Below are 14,475 nucleotides of genomic sequence, written 5' to 3'. Positions count from 1 at the left end.
CTGCCTCACTCTCTCACCTTCTCCTCTCTCCTTATTCCACTGACCATGCATGTTCCAAAAACAGCTCTCCTTTTCATTTCGTCGCAACCCCTCAGCCCCCTCTAAGTCCTCGGGGTTCCTGTCCAAGTCCCGAATCCTTTGCAGTAACCACGCCCCATAAAACCATAAACGAAGAGCCGGAATACAGGGGCATCACCATGATCAGGCTCAACCAATAGGATGAGTCGTGGTGGTATAAAACGTTACACAGTTTTGCAATTGTTCGCTCTTTCTGTCAGTCCAGCACTCCTGTAAGGAGGGGGGTCAAAGTAACGGGGACAGACTTCTTTGTTCGAAAAGAGCATCACAAGCAAAAGAAGCACAAACGGATAGATATAGACTTTCAGCTACACCAATTTTGCTCCTGAAGATCCTTCAGCCCTAGCAGGATGGAGGACGCCCACACCAAATCTGGCTCAGAAGTCGTAGCCTTCTTCGGGGTTGATGAGACCACTGGGCTTACACCTGACCAGTTCAAGAAGAACTTGGCCAAGTATGGCCCCAATGGTGAGAAAGAGAGAATGGAATAATGGGATGGAGTTAAACCAGGTCATGACTAGGTTGGGAATAGGATTTGAAAACAGCTTGGGCTTGAGTTGGTTGACAGATGCAGTCTTGATTCCCCATAATGAAGCATTATGGAATCACCCAGAATCATTGTACCACTTGTTACAAAAAGAAGCATGATCTAAATTCTCGGGTAAAGCTTGAAGTGACATCAACAGGTTGTTCACCAGAAGTTGAGAAGCAGTGCTTTAAAATAGCTCAGAAGGAAAGCAAAAGGAGACAGGTGATGGCGCAAGGGCCTTGCTTTGGTGATTCGAGAAGGCTGATTTCATGAGCGGTATTTCTGCTGAGGGGAGGAGGGAGCTTCTTATGTGTGGTCAGTGTGCATTTTCAGAAATGCAGCTGGCATTGCAAAGTCATGATGTACACACAAGTGGAACAAGACTGCATTTATGAAAGCTTTTTAGATGGCACTCCTTATAAAATGAGTTTGTAATGGCATTGGTTTGTAAAAGATGCTTCATTTGTTATTTTTTTCCACTCAATGTCTTGTAATAAATGTTTGTCTTTCAAAATACATTAAATATATCCAGCAATGAAACAAACAAAAAAACGTTTTCATATACTTCCTGTAATCCATAAGAGCTCAAACTTGGTATGCAACTGTATTAGAAGTTGTTTTTGAGCTGAATTCCTGGTTAATAGAAATCAGTTTGATCAGTTATTATCAGTGGTTGCAGAAATAGCTGACGAGTAATCATCAGCTAAAACAAGAAATATAATGCATTAATTTTTTATTATGTATATTAATCTGCTCTTTTCTCTCTTCCTCTTGCTTTTGTTAACCTGATCTCCAGAACTGCCAGCAGAGGAGGGTAGGTATACTCATTTAATTGTGTTTCCATATAATAGACATGACTAAACTCTTTGGTCCTCCACCTAGAGGTCATTTAGTTACATTATCAAATTGGAAGAGATGCTTACACATATGTTTATTGCATTTTTTAATGACAATCATATCCAATCTCTTACAGGAAAGTCCCTCTGGGAACTGGTCGCAGAGCAGTTTGAGGATCTGCTTGTCCGAATTCTGCTGCTTGCTGCCTGTATCTCTTTTGTAAGTAACCACAAAGCTAAGCACACACACACACACACACACACACACACACACACACACACACACACACACACACACACACACACACACACACACACACACACACACACACACACACACACACACACACACACACATGTCAGAAATCATTGCTAAATCATCACAAAAGCAAGACTAGCAACTGGCTTATTAATCTGTCTACAATGAAGCAGCTCAAGAGATCTAAGTGATGCTCTGAAGACCAATTGTGTCAACTTTCTTTTCAAGCCAGAGTTACAGTAGTGTTATGTTGATACCATAATCTTGATATGGTCAGGTGTTTCAATTCAATAAGTAGCTTTGTTGATCAGTCAGAGGAGGTGACAAACACAGTCTTTTGTGCATTTTGGTAGGTTGCCTGATTGTAAAGGCATTTGTTTTTGACTGACTGCTGAGGTCATAAGTGACATCAACTAAAGGCATTTAGGATATATTCCCCTCATTTACCACACACTTATTGCATACTGCATACTGATACCATCTATGGTGATCCGTTCGTGCTTCATTTGCCAATTTGGCATGTGGTATAAGGAGTTATATTTGTGAGCTTGCCAAATTGGCACAGTTGTAAAGCAAACATAAGCAGCTCGCATGACAGCTGTGTGTCGCGCAACGTAAGACCATCCAAGATGGCGCAGATCCTCTGCCGTGCACCTGAAATAGTTTCCTTAAGAGCTTATCAGTGTCATTTGGTCGTTATGTCATTTCACTCTGTAAAATCTCTCTTTTTTAATCTGCCTCTTTTAAACAAGGGTGTTTCTTTTAGGGAATGGGGTTTGGTTAGGGTTATGTTATGTTATGGGGTATTAAGAAGTAAGAGTTGGACATGAAGTGGTATCGATTGCTTCTGCCCTCCTCCTCATGCCTTGGCCAGCTGTCGCAATGGCCTTAGAAGGAAAATATTGAAGTGCAAAGGAGAGGTGTTTATTTTAAGAAAAGCCTCAAGCTGGGCAGAGAAACTTAATCTCTCAGCAAAGGTCAGGTCCAAGGGAAGATGGGATACAGAGTGCTGGAGAATGAGGTACAAAGAAGGGAGGGCCAGTGTTAAGCATAGACTCTGAGACATCAAATCGCACAATGTTATGCAACAACGTACTATGAAATATAGTTTTCAGTGTTGTATTTTTGTCTGCATTTCACAAGAGCAATGTAGATCACTTTGGACACTTAGGAATCCAATTTCTGCCATGGAGCTAAATATCATGATTACAAAATAAACCTCCCCTGAGACATAAATAGTCTACTATAGGGATCAAATTTTATAGTACCCTTATAACTATTCTGGTGAAATAGTACTTGTTTTGTATAAGACTGAAATGATCAGACCTCATTGATATAACAATCATTTAAATCAATAAAGTCATCTATACGTATACAGAAGCACATTTTTCACAACCCTCATTGTGGTGTTGGTCTTGTCCCCAATTGCATGTCTCTTCCTCTTCAGGTGCTGGCTTGGTTTGAGGAAGGTGAGGAGACTGTCACAGCCTTTGTCGAGCCATTTGTCATTCTGCTTATCCTCATCGCCAATGCCGTTGTTGGTGTATGGCAGGTCAGGACAATGACAATCTAGTAGATGTTATATCACAGTTTTCATATAATATAAATATAAAAGTCCTTAAGTCATTCATTCTCTGAGTCATTGTATCATTGGGACTAAAATAAAGTGTTAAATTTGACAGGAGCGTAACGCTGAGAGCGCCATCGAGGCTCTGAAGGAGTATGAGCCTGAGATGGGCAAAGTCTACAGATCTGACAGAAAGAGCGTGCAGAGGATCAAGGCCAGAGAGATTGTCCCTGGTGACATTGTTGAGGTTTCTGGTGAGGCATTTTTGCTTTTCACTTCTTGTACCCCCTTCTCTGAGTAACACAGTAGAAAAGTCTGTAATTGCATGATAAAAAGCTAGGACTCTAGAGAAGGCCTGCAGGGGCATCATAAGAAGTTCACATCCTAGCAGAGGCTTGTAAGAGCCATGTAAATACTAGCTTGCTAGTGGAGTATGTGTTAATGACATGCTCAGGTTATTTAAGGTACCATGTGAGAAGGAGGGAGCAAGAGAACCGTGGAGGCATGAAGGATGGCTTTAAAAACATGCTGAGGGATTGAAAACAAAATCTTGTGTATAAATACTTCCCTGACACCTGCTAGTTACACTGCTTGCTTTTTTGTTGCCCTCCTGCTTCCTGACTATTCAGTATATTTTATATGAGTCCTTTATATTCTCAAAAATGAATATTTATACACAAAAGGTGTTAGAGAAACCTCAGAATCAATGTGGTTGTGTTCATATTACAACAGTTTGCAGCATAGACTATTGCATCAGCAAGCAGATATTTGGCCAATGGATTCTGCTTTTGCCATTTAATTTCTATAACAAGAAGATACAAAAGATAAACTTTATATTTTTTACTAACCTGAGACTATTAGAGTGACACTGAGAACTTGTGTCTTTACTCCAGTTGGTGACAAGGTCCCTGCAGACATCAGGCTTATCGCTATCCGTTCCACCACCCTGCGTGTTGACCAGTCCATCCTTACTGGTAGGTATCAATGTTTGTTGATCAAATGATTCTCAGGTGATTATTGTTCTTACATTAGAACCTTTTGAATTGATGATACTGGTGAATAACTACTTTACTGATTTCATTTGCCATTGGTGTGATCCCTCAGGTGAGTCTGTCAGTGTGATCAAGCATACCGATCCCGTCCCTGACCTCAGAGCCGTCAACCAGGACAAGAAGAACATGCTTTTCTCTGTGAGTTGACAGTAATCAACCCATCCATGCTCATTTTTTAGGCATCCATCTGTTCTAGCTTGTTCTTCTCTCTCTTCCTATCCACTAAATGCTCTGGCAGGTGATCCAATGGATTCCACTTGTGGTCCTGGAGAACCCCAGATTAGAAACATACATATTATACCATACATTTTTGACTAGTAAAGGCTGGTTAATTAACTGCTGATTTAGATGAGTTGTTGGAGTGCAAAAGGTTCTGTAGTACCAGAATTATATCTTTTACTCCATCCTTTACTTCAACCCCACATTATTCCATTAGTTCGCCAGTTTATCTGCTCAGAGCATGCATACTTTAAATTACTTTCACCATTTTTCATTCCTGTCAGAAGAATCATCCATCTATACATCCACCCATCTATCCATCCATCAATCCATCTGTCCACCCATTCATCCATCCACCCATTCATTCCATTTCCAATGTCTCTTTCCATCCAGGGCACCAACATTGCTGCTGGCAAGGCTATTGGTGTTTGCATTGCCACTGGTGTTTCCACTGAGATTGGTAAGATCCGTGACCAGATGGCTGCCACTGAGCAGGAGAAGACCCCTCTGCAGCAGAAGCTGGATGAGTTTGGCGAGCAGCTTTCTAAAGTCATCTCTCTGATTTGCGTTGCCGTCTGGATGATCAACATTGGTCACTTCAATGATCCCGTCCATGGTGGCTCATGGATCCGTGGCGCTGTTTATTACTTTAAGATTGCTGTCGCCCTGGCCGTCGCTGCCATCCCTGAGGGTGAGGAAATAAAAATTATGTTAAAGATCTTTAGTTTTGCAAACCCGGAAATTGAGCCCTGGGGTACTGTATAATGGGGTCTCAACAAGGCAGAGGCCCTGGGAAAAAACACTGGAACTAAATTTGGCAAAGGGGTGAGGTTTAGGTCAGTATTATTGACAGCAGGTTCAAAATACCTATTTGTCAAGTACAGTTAGATTTTCAAGAAACAAAGAACCAAAGATCTGGAAACTACTTGCAGTAATTATAGAGTTTTTATAATCATGCAATTTTTAAATCTAATCAGCTAGTAATGCCTAATCAACTAATTTAATGAATAATGATGATGCTAGGTGAGGCTAAATGTTTCCAAAATACAAATGAAACAAATTAGCATATTCAGAAAGCTGGTATTATGTTGGTGATCTTATGTTGGTGTTATTTGCTTCTAAACAACATCTTGTGTCTTTTTTATAACATAATAAATATAATTAAAAATATTAAAAATATAAAAATTAACAATATAAAATAATTTGACTTTGTAACTTCTAGCATCTATCAAAGCTTAATAGGCTAATTTACTAATGATGAATGGGGGAGGAAGAGACTCTTTTTCTTAATAACTAGTCAGGAAAGTTACCTTGTGAAGTAAAAACTTGACAGTTCTTAGCTGTCTTAGAGTCTAGTCTGAGATGAAGGCCACATATTGTCACTTGTCAAATAAAAATATGATTTATTTATCAGTATGTTGATTTTATTTATCCAGGTTTGCCTGCTGTCATTACTACCTGTCTGGCTCTCGGTACCCGCCGTATGGCCAAGAAGAATGCCATCGTCCGTTCTCTGCCCTCTGTGGAGACTCTGGGCTGCACTTCTGTCATCTGCTCAGACAAAACTGGCACCCTCACTACCAACCAGATGTGTGTCACAAAGGTGCGTAATAACATTTTTTTTGTGTTAAACATTACAATACTCAAGAATTTGGCTAGAAATTAATCCATATGTCCAAGCCTCGTGGTTCATTAATTATTAATATATCAATTCTTATAGGCTGTTCTGTTGAAATAAAATATTGGCACCCACTTAAGAATCTAATTAAGAATACAATTAACATTTTAATTTCTTAAAGGCCTAGAAGCTATAAATGTCAAAATCTCAAAATGATCGCTAATATTTAAGATCATAATAATAAGGTAGAAATATCATACAATCAGTGCACATAAGTTTCCAAATTGCGTGAAACTAAATATATAAGACAATAATTAATTGCATCATTTCTGATTACACTTGATTCATTTTTACTCAACAGATGTTCATCATTGACAGAGTGGATGGCGATCATGTGTCCCTGGATTGCTTTGATATCTCTGGCTCCAAATACACTCCTGAGGGAGAGGTGTAAGTAATGGATTTGTCATATTTTTATTAATTAAATAATGAAGTCATTATTTGTATCCTTTTATATTTAAATTCAATGTCCTGTTAATAATTGAAATGTGTATGAATGTTTTGCTCTTTAGGACTAAAGGAGGTGCTAAAGTCGACTGCAGTCAGTACGATGGTCTGGTGGAGCTTTCCACCATCTGTGCCCTGTGCAATGACTCCTCTCTCGACTACAACGAGGTATACAGTGTTTCGTTTTTATCCTTTTACATCGAAAAACCTAACAGTTGACCAGCTTACATAACACCAGACAAGAGACATAACACCACCAGAAACACACTTATAGCAAATAAAATAAAATAAAATGAAAAAGGCTGCTCATTGTTCTGAGTGTAAACAGATAAATCTTTTAGATGTAGATTTTCAGAAGTAATAGATTTAGAAGATAGTAGAAGTAGATAACTAAAAGCTCCAGAAGTATGGAAATACATCAAACAAGTCATCATATTGAGATGTATTAGTGTTAATCAGAGACCGCTTCATGTTGTGTAAGTTTGTAGTGTATTCAGAATTGTAGTGAATGCTGTTTCATGTTTTATATGTGTGCTTCATCCTCAGTCTAAGAAGATCTATGAGAAGGTTGGTGAGGCCACTGAAACTGCGCTGTGCTGCCTGGTAGAGAAAATGAACGTGTTCAAGTCCAACGTTGGCAACCTGTCCTGTGTGGAGAGAGCCAACGCTTGCTGCAGCGTGAGTCACTCCGGTCTACACTTGCCAAATATGTTTACATTTCAGTGTTATTTTAAACAGCCATAGTTTTAAAGAAAGACAGCTCTCAGGTCTCACTGGATGTGAATTTATTAGTATTTTCCCACCTGACAAATGTTCATTCAGGATAATTTTTCTTATGCAGGTCGTGAAGCAGCTGATGAAGAAGAACTTTACCCTGGAGTTCTCCCGTGACAGGAAGTCCATGTCTGTGTACTGCACCCCAGCCAGAGGAGACAGCGGCAGCAAGATGTTTGTGAAGGTGTGTTCATTGCTCTCACGTCTCTCCCAGCATCTCTCTTTTCATGTCTAATTTTATATGTAATTTTCGTTTCTTAGCTCTAATAATCTTTTTTCTTACTCTAATTAATAGGGTGCCCCTGAGGGTGTGATTGATAGGTGCACTTATGTGCGTGTTGGCTCCACCCGTGTGCCCCTGACTGGCCCCATTAAGGATAAGATCATGACCATCATTAAAGAGTGGGGTACTGGCCGTGACACTCTGCGTTGCCTTGCTCTTGCCACTCGTGACACTCCACTAAAGGTCGAGGAGATGAAACTCGAAGACTCCACCAAGTTTGTTGACTATGAGGTATTAAAAATCGTAAATTATTCTTACTATGAAAGCACACTCAATATGCAGTCCACTTATGTGGGCATAACCACACACCCTGTTCACTATCTTGGCCATATAAACACCATCGTCAGTCCCCTGTGGGTGTGTCCCAAAACAAACACCCTATTCAATATACTTTGCATATAAACACCATCATCAATCTAATAAGAGCATGTCCCAAAGCACAGACCGTATTCACTTTATAGGCCACATTAATAACATGATCAGTATACTGTGGATGTGTCCCAAATCACTCACACTATTAAATATGCAGTAAAAACAAAACACTACAATTAGTCCACTACAGGCGTGTCCCAAACCAAACACTCTATTCACTGTATAGATGATATAAACCCCATAATACATTGTAATGTATTTATAAAGAATAAGGAATAACAATTTCACTTCTTTTTGCTTAATGCTTTGTGTTATCTCACAGACTGACCTGACTTTTGTTGGCTGCGTTGGTATGCTGGATCCCCCTCGTAAAGAAGTCACTGGCTCCATTCAGCTCTGCAGAGCTGCTGGCATTCGTGTCATCATGATCACTGGTACATATCTCAAATCCATTTTTATTATAATCTTTTCCATGCACACTGTTTTTAAAATACTGTATACAATGAGTGAAATTCTTTTGCACATAACACACAACATAAAACTATACAAAAGCAGCATTTTAAACCAAAAAAGAAACAACTCTTTCAAAGAAATGTGTATATTATATAGTCCCTATAAATGGATTAAAAATGTGAGAACGAATTTAAGAGAACAGGGCAAAACATGCCTTATGGATGTTCTTACTTAAATGGGTCAAATCTCTTGCTCTCAGGTGACAACAAGGGAACTGCTGTGGCTATTTGCCGTCGCATTGGCATCTTTGGTGAGGATGAGGATGTTACTGGAAGAGCCTACACTGGTCGTGAGTTTGATGATCTATCTCGTGCTGATCAGAGTGAAGCTGTAACCAGGGCTTGCTGCTTCGCCCGTGTCGAGCCTTCCCACAAGTCCAAGATTGTTGAGTACCTGCAGGGCTACGATGAGATCACTGCCATGGTGAGCATCAAATTTTACAAATTTATTCTCATGTTCTTGTTTTCCACAGTAATTTTCTCTTTATTTACCCCATTTTCACTTGCTCCACATTTTCCTACATCTACCCATGTCATGCTTTAGCTCCCCATGTCATGCATAAACTCACCTTAATATTCTTGTTTTTTCACCCTCCTCCATACAGACTGGTGATGGTGTGAATGATGCCCCTGCCCTGAAGAAGGCAGAGATTGGCATTGCCATGGGCTCTGGCACTGCTGTTGCCAAGTCAGCCTCTGAGATGGTCCTAGCTGATGACAACTTCTCCTCCATTGTAGCTGCTGTTGAGGAGGGCAGAGCTATCTACAACAACATGAAGCAGTTCATCCGTTACCTGATCTCCTCCAATGTTGGCGAGGTTGTCTGGTGAGAGCACAGAATGGCTTGCTATATATTTGCAAATAGTGAGGCCAATAGAAATATTAGGGAGGGTTAATATTGTCATCTCTCAATTCAGGGTGTTGCTAACTATCAATTCTCTTGACATTTTCTAGTATCTTCCTCACTGCTGCTCTCGGTCTTCCTGAGGCTCTGATTCCAGTGCAGCTGCTGTGGGTGAACCTGGTCACTGATGGTCTGCCAGCCACTGCTTTGGGCTTCAACCCCCCTGACCTGGACATCATGGGCAAACCTCCCCGTTCCCCCAAGGAGCCCCTCATTTCAGGCTGGCTCTTCTTCAGATACCTGGCCATTGGTGGTAAGTAGATATAAAATTCATGGAACAGTGAATACACAGGAACAGGATTGCTTTTGTAGATTTCCTCATCCTGGTATACCATCATACTTAATTCTTTCTTCCTGAGTAGCCATCACACCCAAGATAATATTTTGTTAGACAGGGTTAGACCTGAGCATAAAGTCATGGATATTTGGGAATCCACACAAGTCAGTACTGCTATTGTGTATGGTGTTGGCTATGGTTCTCGCTTGTATTCCCTGTTATCAATATAAGGCACTCGAATATCTAATATAAAAAAAATTTCATCCCCTGGAAGCTACAACCACCTGAAAATGAAAGTTTACTAGAGGAGGATTGTCTGTTTTGCCTATATTCATATGTACTGATGCCTACCAAGACTGAATTGCTGGTAATTACCATCAGTATTTTTGGAAATTAGCACCCCTTGTATTTAATATCCTGTGCTCAAAAAGACTAAAATTGTGCATACTCATATTTTGTTGGAAACATAGTTTATGTTCCAGCTGGTTTGAAAATTTGGTTAAAAGACTCATCTAAATCTAACCCACATTAAGTGTTAGAAAAATACTATTGATTATGTTGATGTGGGATTACTTGCACCAGGGGCGATTCTAGGATTTCATCTTTAGGGGGCTTAGCCCTCAGTGAGAATTTAAAACAAGAAGAGTTTTATATTATATATTATATGACTACATAGTAAGCCAAAAGTTATGGTATTATTTAAAATGGCAGAAGTAGACACCAAAATTTTATGCATGTAATGATGCTAGTCTTGAATCAAATCAGTTCATGTATGTGTGCATTCTCTACAAACAGTGTGTCCAATGAATGCAGTCATTAATATAAAAATATTCACAAGACAAAGACCAAATCAATAAATGTTATTTTTATTTAGCATTGAATGGATTGTTTGCATTAATATTTTGTTTGTGCTATCAACTCTGGTAATAAGAATAATGAAATTTCACTGATTTTTGTTGCCGTCTTTGCGTCATTCTGCCGATTAACGTTATAGATAAACAGCTCCAGCTCTGACTGCGCGTACACGCTGCGCGTACCTGTGCTTCTCCGTTCAAATAAAGCAGACAGCTGAAGACGCACTTTTGAAAGACTACAACGCACGCGCGTAAAAGCAAAGTAAAAAAAGTCGCTCTTGTTTCAAACTGATACATAATTTTATTTCCCATCAACGACATTTTAACGTCATTTTTATTGTTTGTTTATGAAAGTAAATATTATACTTATAGTTTAAGGGTGGCTGAGATCACAGACAGGGGGGCTGGAGCCACCCTATAAAAGGTCTAGAACCGCCCCTGACTTGCACTATTGGATACTCAAACTGCCAACCAATTTAATGGTGGTGTTAAGATTAAGAGGCCCATTTGTTATTGGGAATAGACAAACACAATTTTCCATGTACAAATTTTGGCTGGCGTATGATTCATATAATTCCAGTAATGATGTTCATAGTGGGTGCACATCGTGTTAGGCCCTTCTTGACAACCTTGTTCTTATTCTACCAAATCCAGTGTCTTAGTTTGTGCCTGATGAAATCTTGGCCTGATTAGAAAAGCTATTTCTCTTTACCTTTAGGATATGTCGGTGCTGCAACTGTTGGTGCTGCTGCTCACTGGTTCCTATACGATGATGAGGGTCCAAAAGTGACCTACTATCAGCTGGTGAATCTTTATCTTTACTGCTGTTTTGTGTCTGCTTGATTTTTCTAATTTACTTTATCAACAAAGTAATGTTCTAGCATTTTTTAAATCCCTTTCCTTTGTTGTCCAGTCCCACTTTATGCAGTGCCATGATGAAAACGAGGATTTTGCTGGAATTGAATGTGAGGTGTTTGAGGCTGCTCCCCCCATGACCATGGCCCTGTCTGTGCTGGTCACCATTGAGATGTGCAATGCCCTTAATAGGTAAGAACCTTTTTTTTTTTTAAACCTGGTTCAAAAGTCGCACTACTGATTAAAAGGTTTTGAGGTGGTGTAAGGCTGTCCTACATTCAGTGTTTGTCTGTTAGGGATAAGATAGCAAGTTCCTCAAAGATTCATCCTCAGACACTCTTCACCCAAGCCATAGAACCGATTAAGCATCCTAAAAATGTCTATTGAACTACTGGCCATGGTCATGAATAAATTTGTTGTTGTTTTTTTAATGTCATTGGTTATTTGATTTAAAACGCTTTATCTACATTTCTCCAGCTTGTCTGAGAACCAGTCACTTATCCGCATGCCTCCATGGAGCAACTTCTGGCTGTTGGCCGCCATGACCCTCTCCATGTCCCTGCACTTCATGATCATCTATGTGGACCCCCTGCCCGTAAGTCTGTTCCTCCAACATGGCTGCATTTTCAACCCTGCTTTCTTTTCCACTTACCTACACTAAAGTTATGCTGTAGTACATGCATGTAGGTCATTGTCAGTGATGAGGGTTTGATGGAGTTTCTCTCATTTCAATATCCTATAGCTGGTCTTCAAGCTGACCCACTTGAACGTGGAGCAGTGGATGGTAGTGCTGAAACTGTCCTTCCCCGTCATCCTCATTGATGAGGTGTTGAAGTTTGTTGCCCGCAACTACCTGGATGGTAAGACCAACAACATGGACCTAATAATAAAATAATTTTTGAAATGCCATATATTATAATATTATAATCAACTGATAAACAAGTGTCCTATATTAATAATTACTTCTCTAATTAATGCATATATCACATTAACTATTTCTATCTATCTATCTATCTATCTATCTATCTATCTATCTATCTATCTATCTATCTATCTATCTATCTATCTATCTATCTATCTATCTATCTATCTATCACTAAATATATTCCATCCTCATTCCATCATTCCATTTTAACTATCTTACCCACTTTCAGCCCATCATCCTTTCACTAATTCTTCTATTTACTTACAGCCTAAACCAGTTCCCTCCCTCAGTTACCAAGTAACAAAAGCAAGGTATCCAAAAATTTCTGTGATTTGTTCGGATTTGTGTATTTCTTGAACGTTTGTATGTGTGTGTGTGTGTGTGTGTGTGTGTGTGTGTGTGTGTGTGTGTGTGTGTGTGTGTGTGTGTCTTTAAAAAAGACCATAAAAAGAGATAGATGGCTGGATGCAATGCAGATTATTTTGTTTGCAATTGTTAAATGCAATGCAGTGACACTGTTGCTGTTGTGCTGCAGCTTGTTTTTATTTAGTAGTCATGCAGCTGATATATATATATATATACTAGCAGCTTTTATGCAATGGCAGAGATTCTGCCAGCTAGCAGCAACTGGCTAGCATTAAATGTGAAAAAAATAATCATAAAATAATCAAAAACTGCATGAAAATGAATTGCTGGTAAGTTACAGGTTCAATAAAGGTATAAAAAGGTGGGGTATTGGCTTGCTTAATACATTCTTGTGTTTATGAACAGCTAATTGTGACAGAATGAGAGCTCTTGTATTTTTCCCATTCAGCAAAGAATTTGTGAAGATCTTGTGAAAGAATGAAAGAGGCAAGAGAAGGAGACAAAGAAAACTAGAGGAGGAGTCGAGAGATGACATCGAGCCGAGAGAAGCCTTTAATGAGCCCTCCACCACAGGGAGAGAGAGCAAAACACAGGAAAATGTATGAAAAAAATCTTTAAAACTGACTGATAGAAAATCTATTTAAAAAAAAACTGTTTATGGAAATAATTAAATTAATATATAGGGAAACGGTTCCAAATTAGTGTTTGACTGATGATTCATTTTATTCTTAAATCTAATAATAAATGTATTAAAGTTACATTTTTTGTTAAACTTGTATACTCTCTTCCTTGTCTTTTTCTTTTACACATGTTGATTTTTGTCCTGTTAGCATAAGCATTAACTGTACATTTGAATTATTATCATTTTTTAACCATAACATTTTGGTCACATAAAAAATCTTCAGCATAGTTGGTTGTGGATACAGAATTATCATTAGAATGGGTCTGCTTGCTGGTTTATCTTTGAACATCAAAATCAATTGAACATCAAGTTTTATTAGACAGAAGTTTTTGATTTTTTTTTTATATAACAGAAACAGTAGCACAGCCGTGGTTCATTGAAACAATATTTAATATTTGTTTAACATTTATGGAAGGAGTCTCCATTGTCAGTGCTGTGTACCAGTCGGACATAAAGCTGTAGCTTTAGCTTTTCTGACACTCAGAAGGTCTTCAGGACAGAGATTACACTTTTGCAGTTTCTCTGTAACATGACAATATGCATTTTTTGTCATATCAAGAAAAAAAAAGACAGGCTGATGAGGGAACGACTGTTTATACTGTAGCTGCTATACTAAGTGATAACAGGAACGGACTTGTTCCGCCAACGTTCTACAACATTAAATGTAACTAGAAACAGAAAAAATGTATGAATTGTCATTCTTTAATGATTTAAAAAAAATGTAATAACTGCCTTTCTGCTTTGGTTTGGTGCACAAAAACTTGTTATTGATTGCATTTTATAATGTATATGCTGCATGGCATATCTCATTCCACATTGTTGGTTAATTTTAGAACATTATATATTTGCAGTCAAATATTTTGCCAAGTTCAGATATTTATCAAGTTCAGATCAGAAATTTAATTTGTCTGCAGTCAAAAAAGAATAATGTTTGTACAGGTTGTTTGTACAATGTTTACATAAATCAGCAAAATTTGACATTTTGATTGATTATTGATTCATCTTA

At 38.8% G+C, this 14,475-nt stretch overlaps 1 protein-coding gene across 1 annotated transcript; it reads left to right on the top strand.

Moving 5' to 3' along the window:
- Nucleotides 1-258: 258 nt before the first annotated feature.
- Nucleotides 259-13,563, top strand: atp2a1l (ATPase sarcoplasmic/endoplasmic reticulum Ca2+ transporting 1, like). The gene is made up of 23 exons (XM_027159144.2): nucleotides 259-546; nucleotides 1,404-1,421; nucleotides 1,581-1,663; nucleotides 3,150-3,254; nucleotides 3,385-3,523; nucleotides 4,163-4,243; nucleotides 4,374-4,459; nucleotides 4,934-5,231; nucleotides 5,977-6,143; nucleotides 6,520-6,608; nucleotides 6,731-6,833; nucleotides 7,212-7,343; nucleotides 7,507-7,623; nucleotides 7,735-7,953; nucleotides 8,417-8,528; nucleotides 8,807-9,030; nucleotides 9,212-9,432; nucleotides 9,561-9,763; nucleotides 11,360-11,445; nucleotides 11,555-11,688; nucleotides 11,974-12,091; nucleotides 12,239-12,356; nucleotides 13,236-13,563. Exons 1-23 carry the CDS (start codon nucleotides 429-431, stop codon nucleotides 13,247-13,249), a joined length of 2,985 nt encoding a protein of 994 aa, XP_027014945.1. The 5' UTR covers nucleotides 259-428; the 3' UTR covers nucleotides 13,250-13,563.
- Nucleotides 13,564-14,475: the final 912 nt, after the last annotated feature.

The sequence above is a fragment of the Tachysurus fulvidraco genome, chromosome 8 (genome assembly GCF_022655615.1).
Source record: "Tachysurus fulvidraco isolate hzauxx_2018 chromosome 8, HZAU_PFXX_2.0, whole genome shotgun sequence".
Classification (NCBI taxonomy): Eukaryota; Metazoa; Chordata; class Actinopteri; order Siluriformes; family Bagridae; genus Tachysurus; species Tachysurus fulvidraco.
Note: the sequence above shows the minus strand (reverse complement) of the source record. Positions and strands in the feature narration are given on the sequence as shown.

Excerpts from the sequence above, each read along its gene's own strand:
- atp2a1l (XM_027159144.2), top strand. The coding sequence starts at position 429 with ATGGAGGACGCCCACACCAAATCTGGCTCAGAAGTCGTAGCCTTCTTC. Across the intron at positions 1,664-3,149 it reads TTGCTGCCTGTATCTCTTTT|GTGCTGGCTTGGTTTGAGGA; the intron begins GTAAGTAACCAC and ends CTTCCTCTTCAG. Across the intron at positions 11,446-11,554 it reads AAGTGACCTACTATCAGCTG|TCCCACTTTATGCAGTGCCA; the intron begins GTGAATCTTTAT and ends TTTGTTGTCCAG.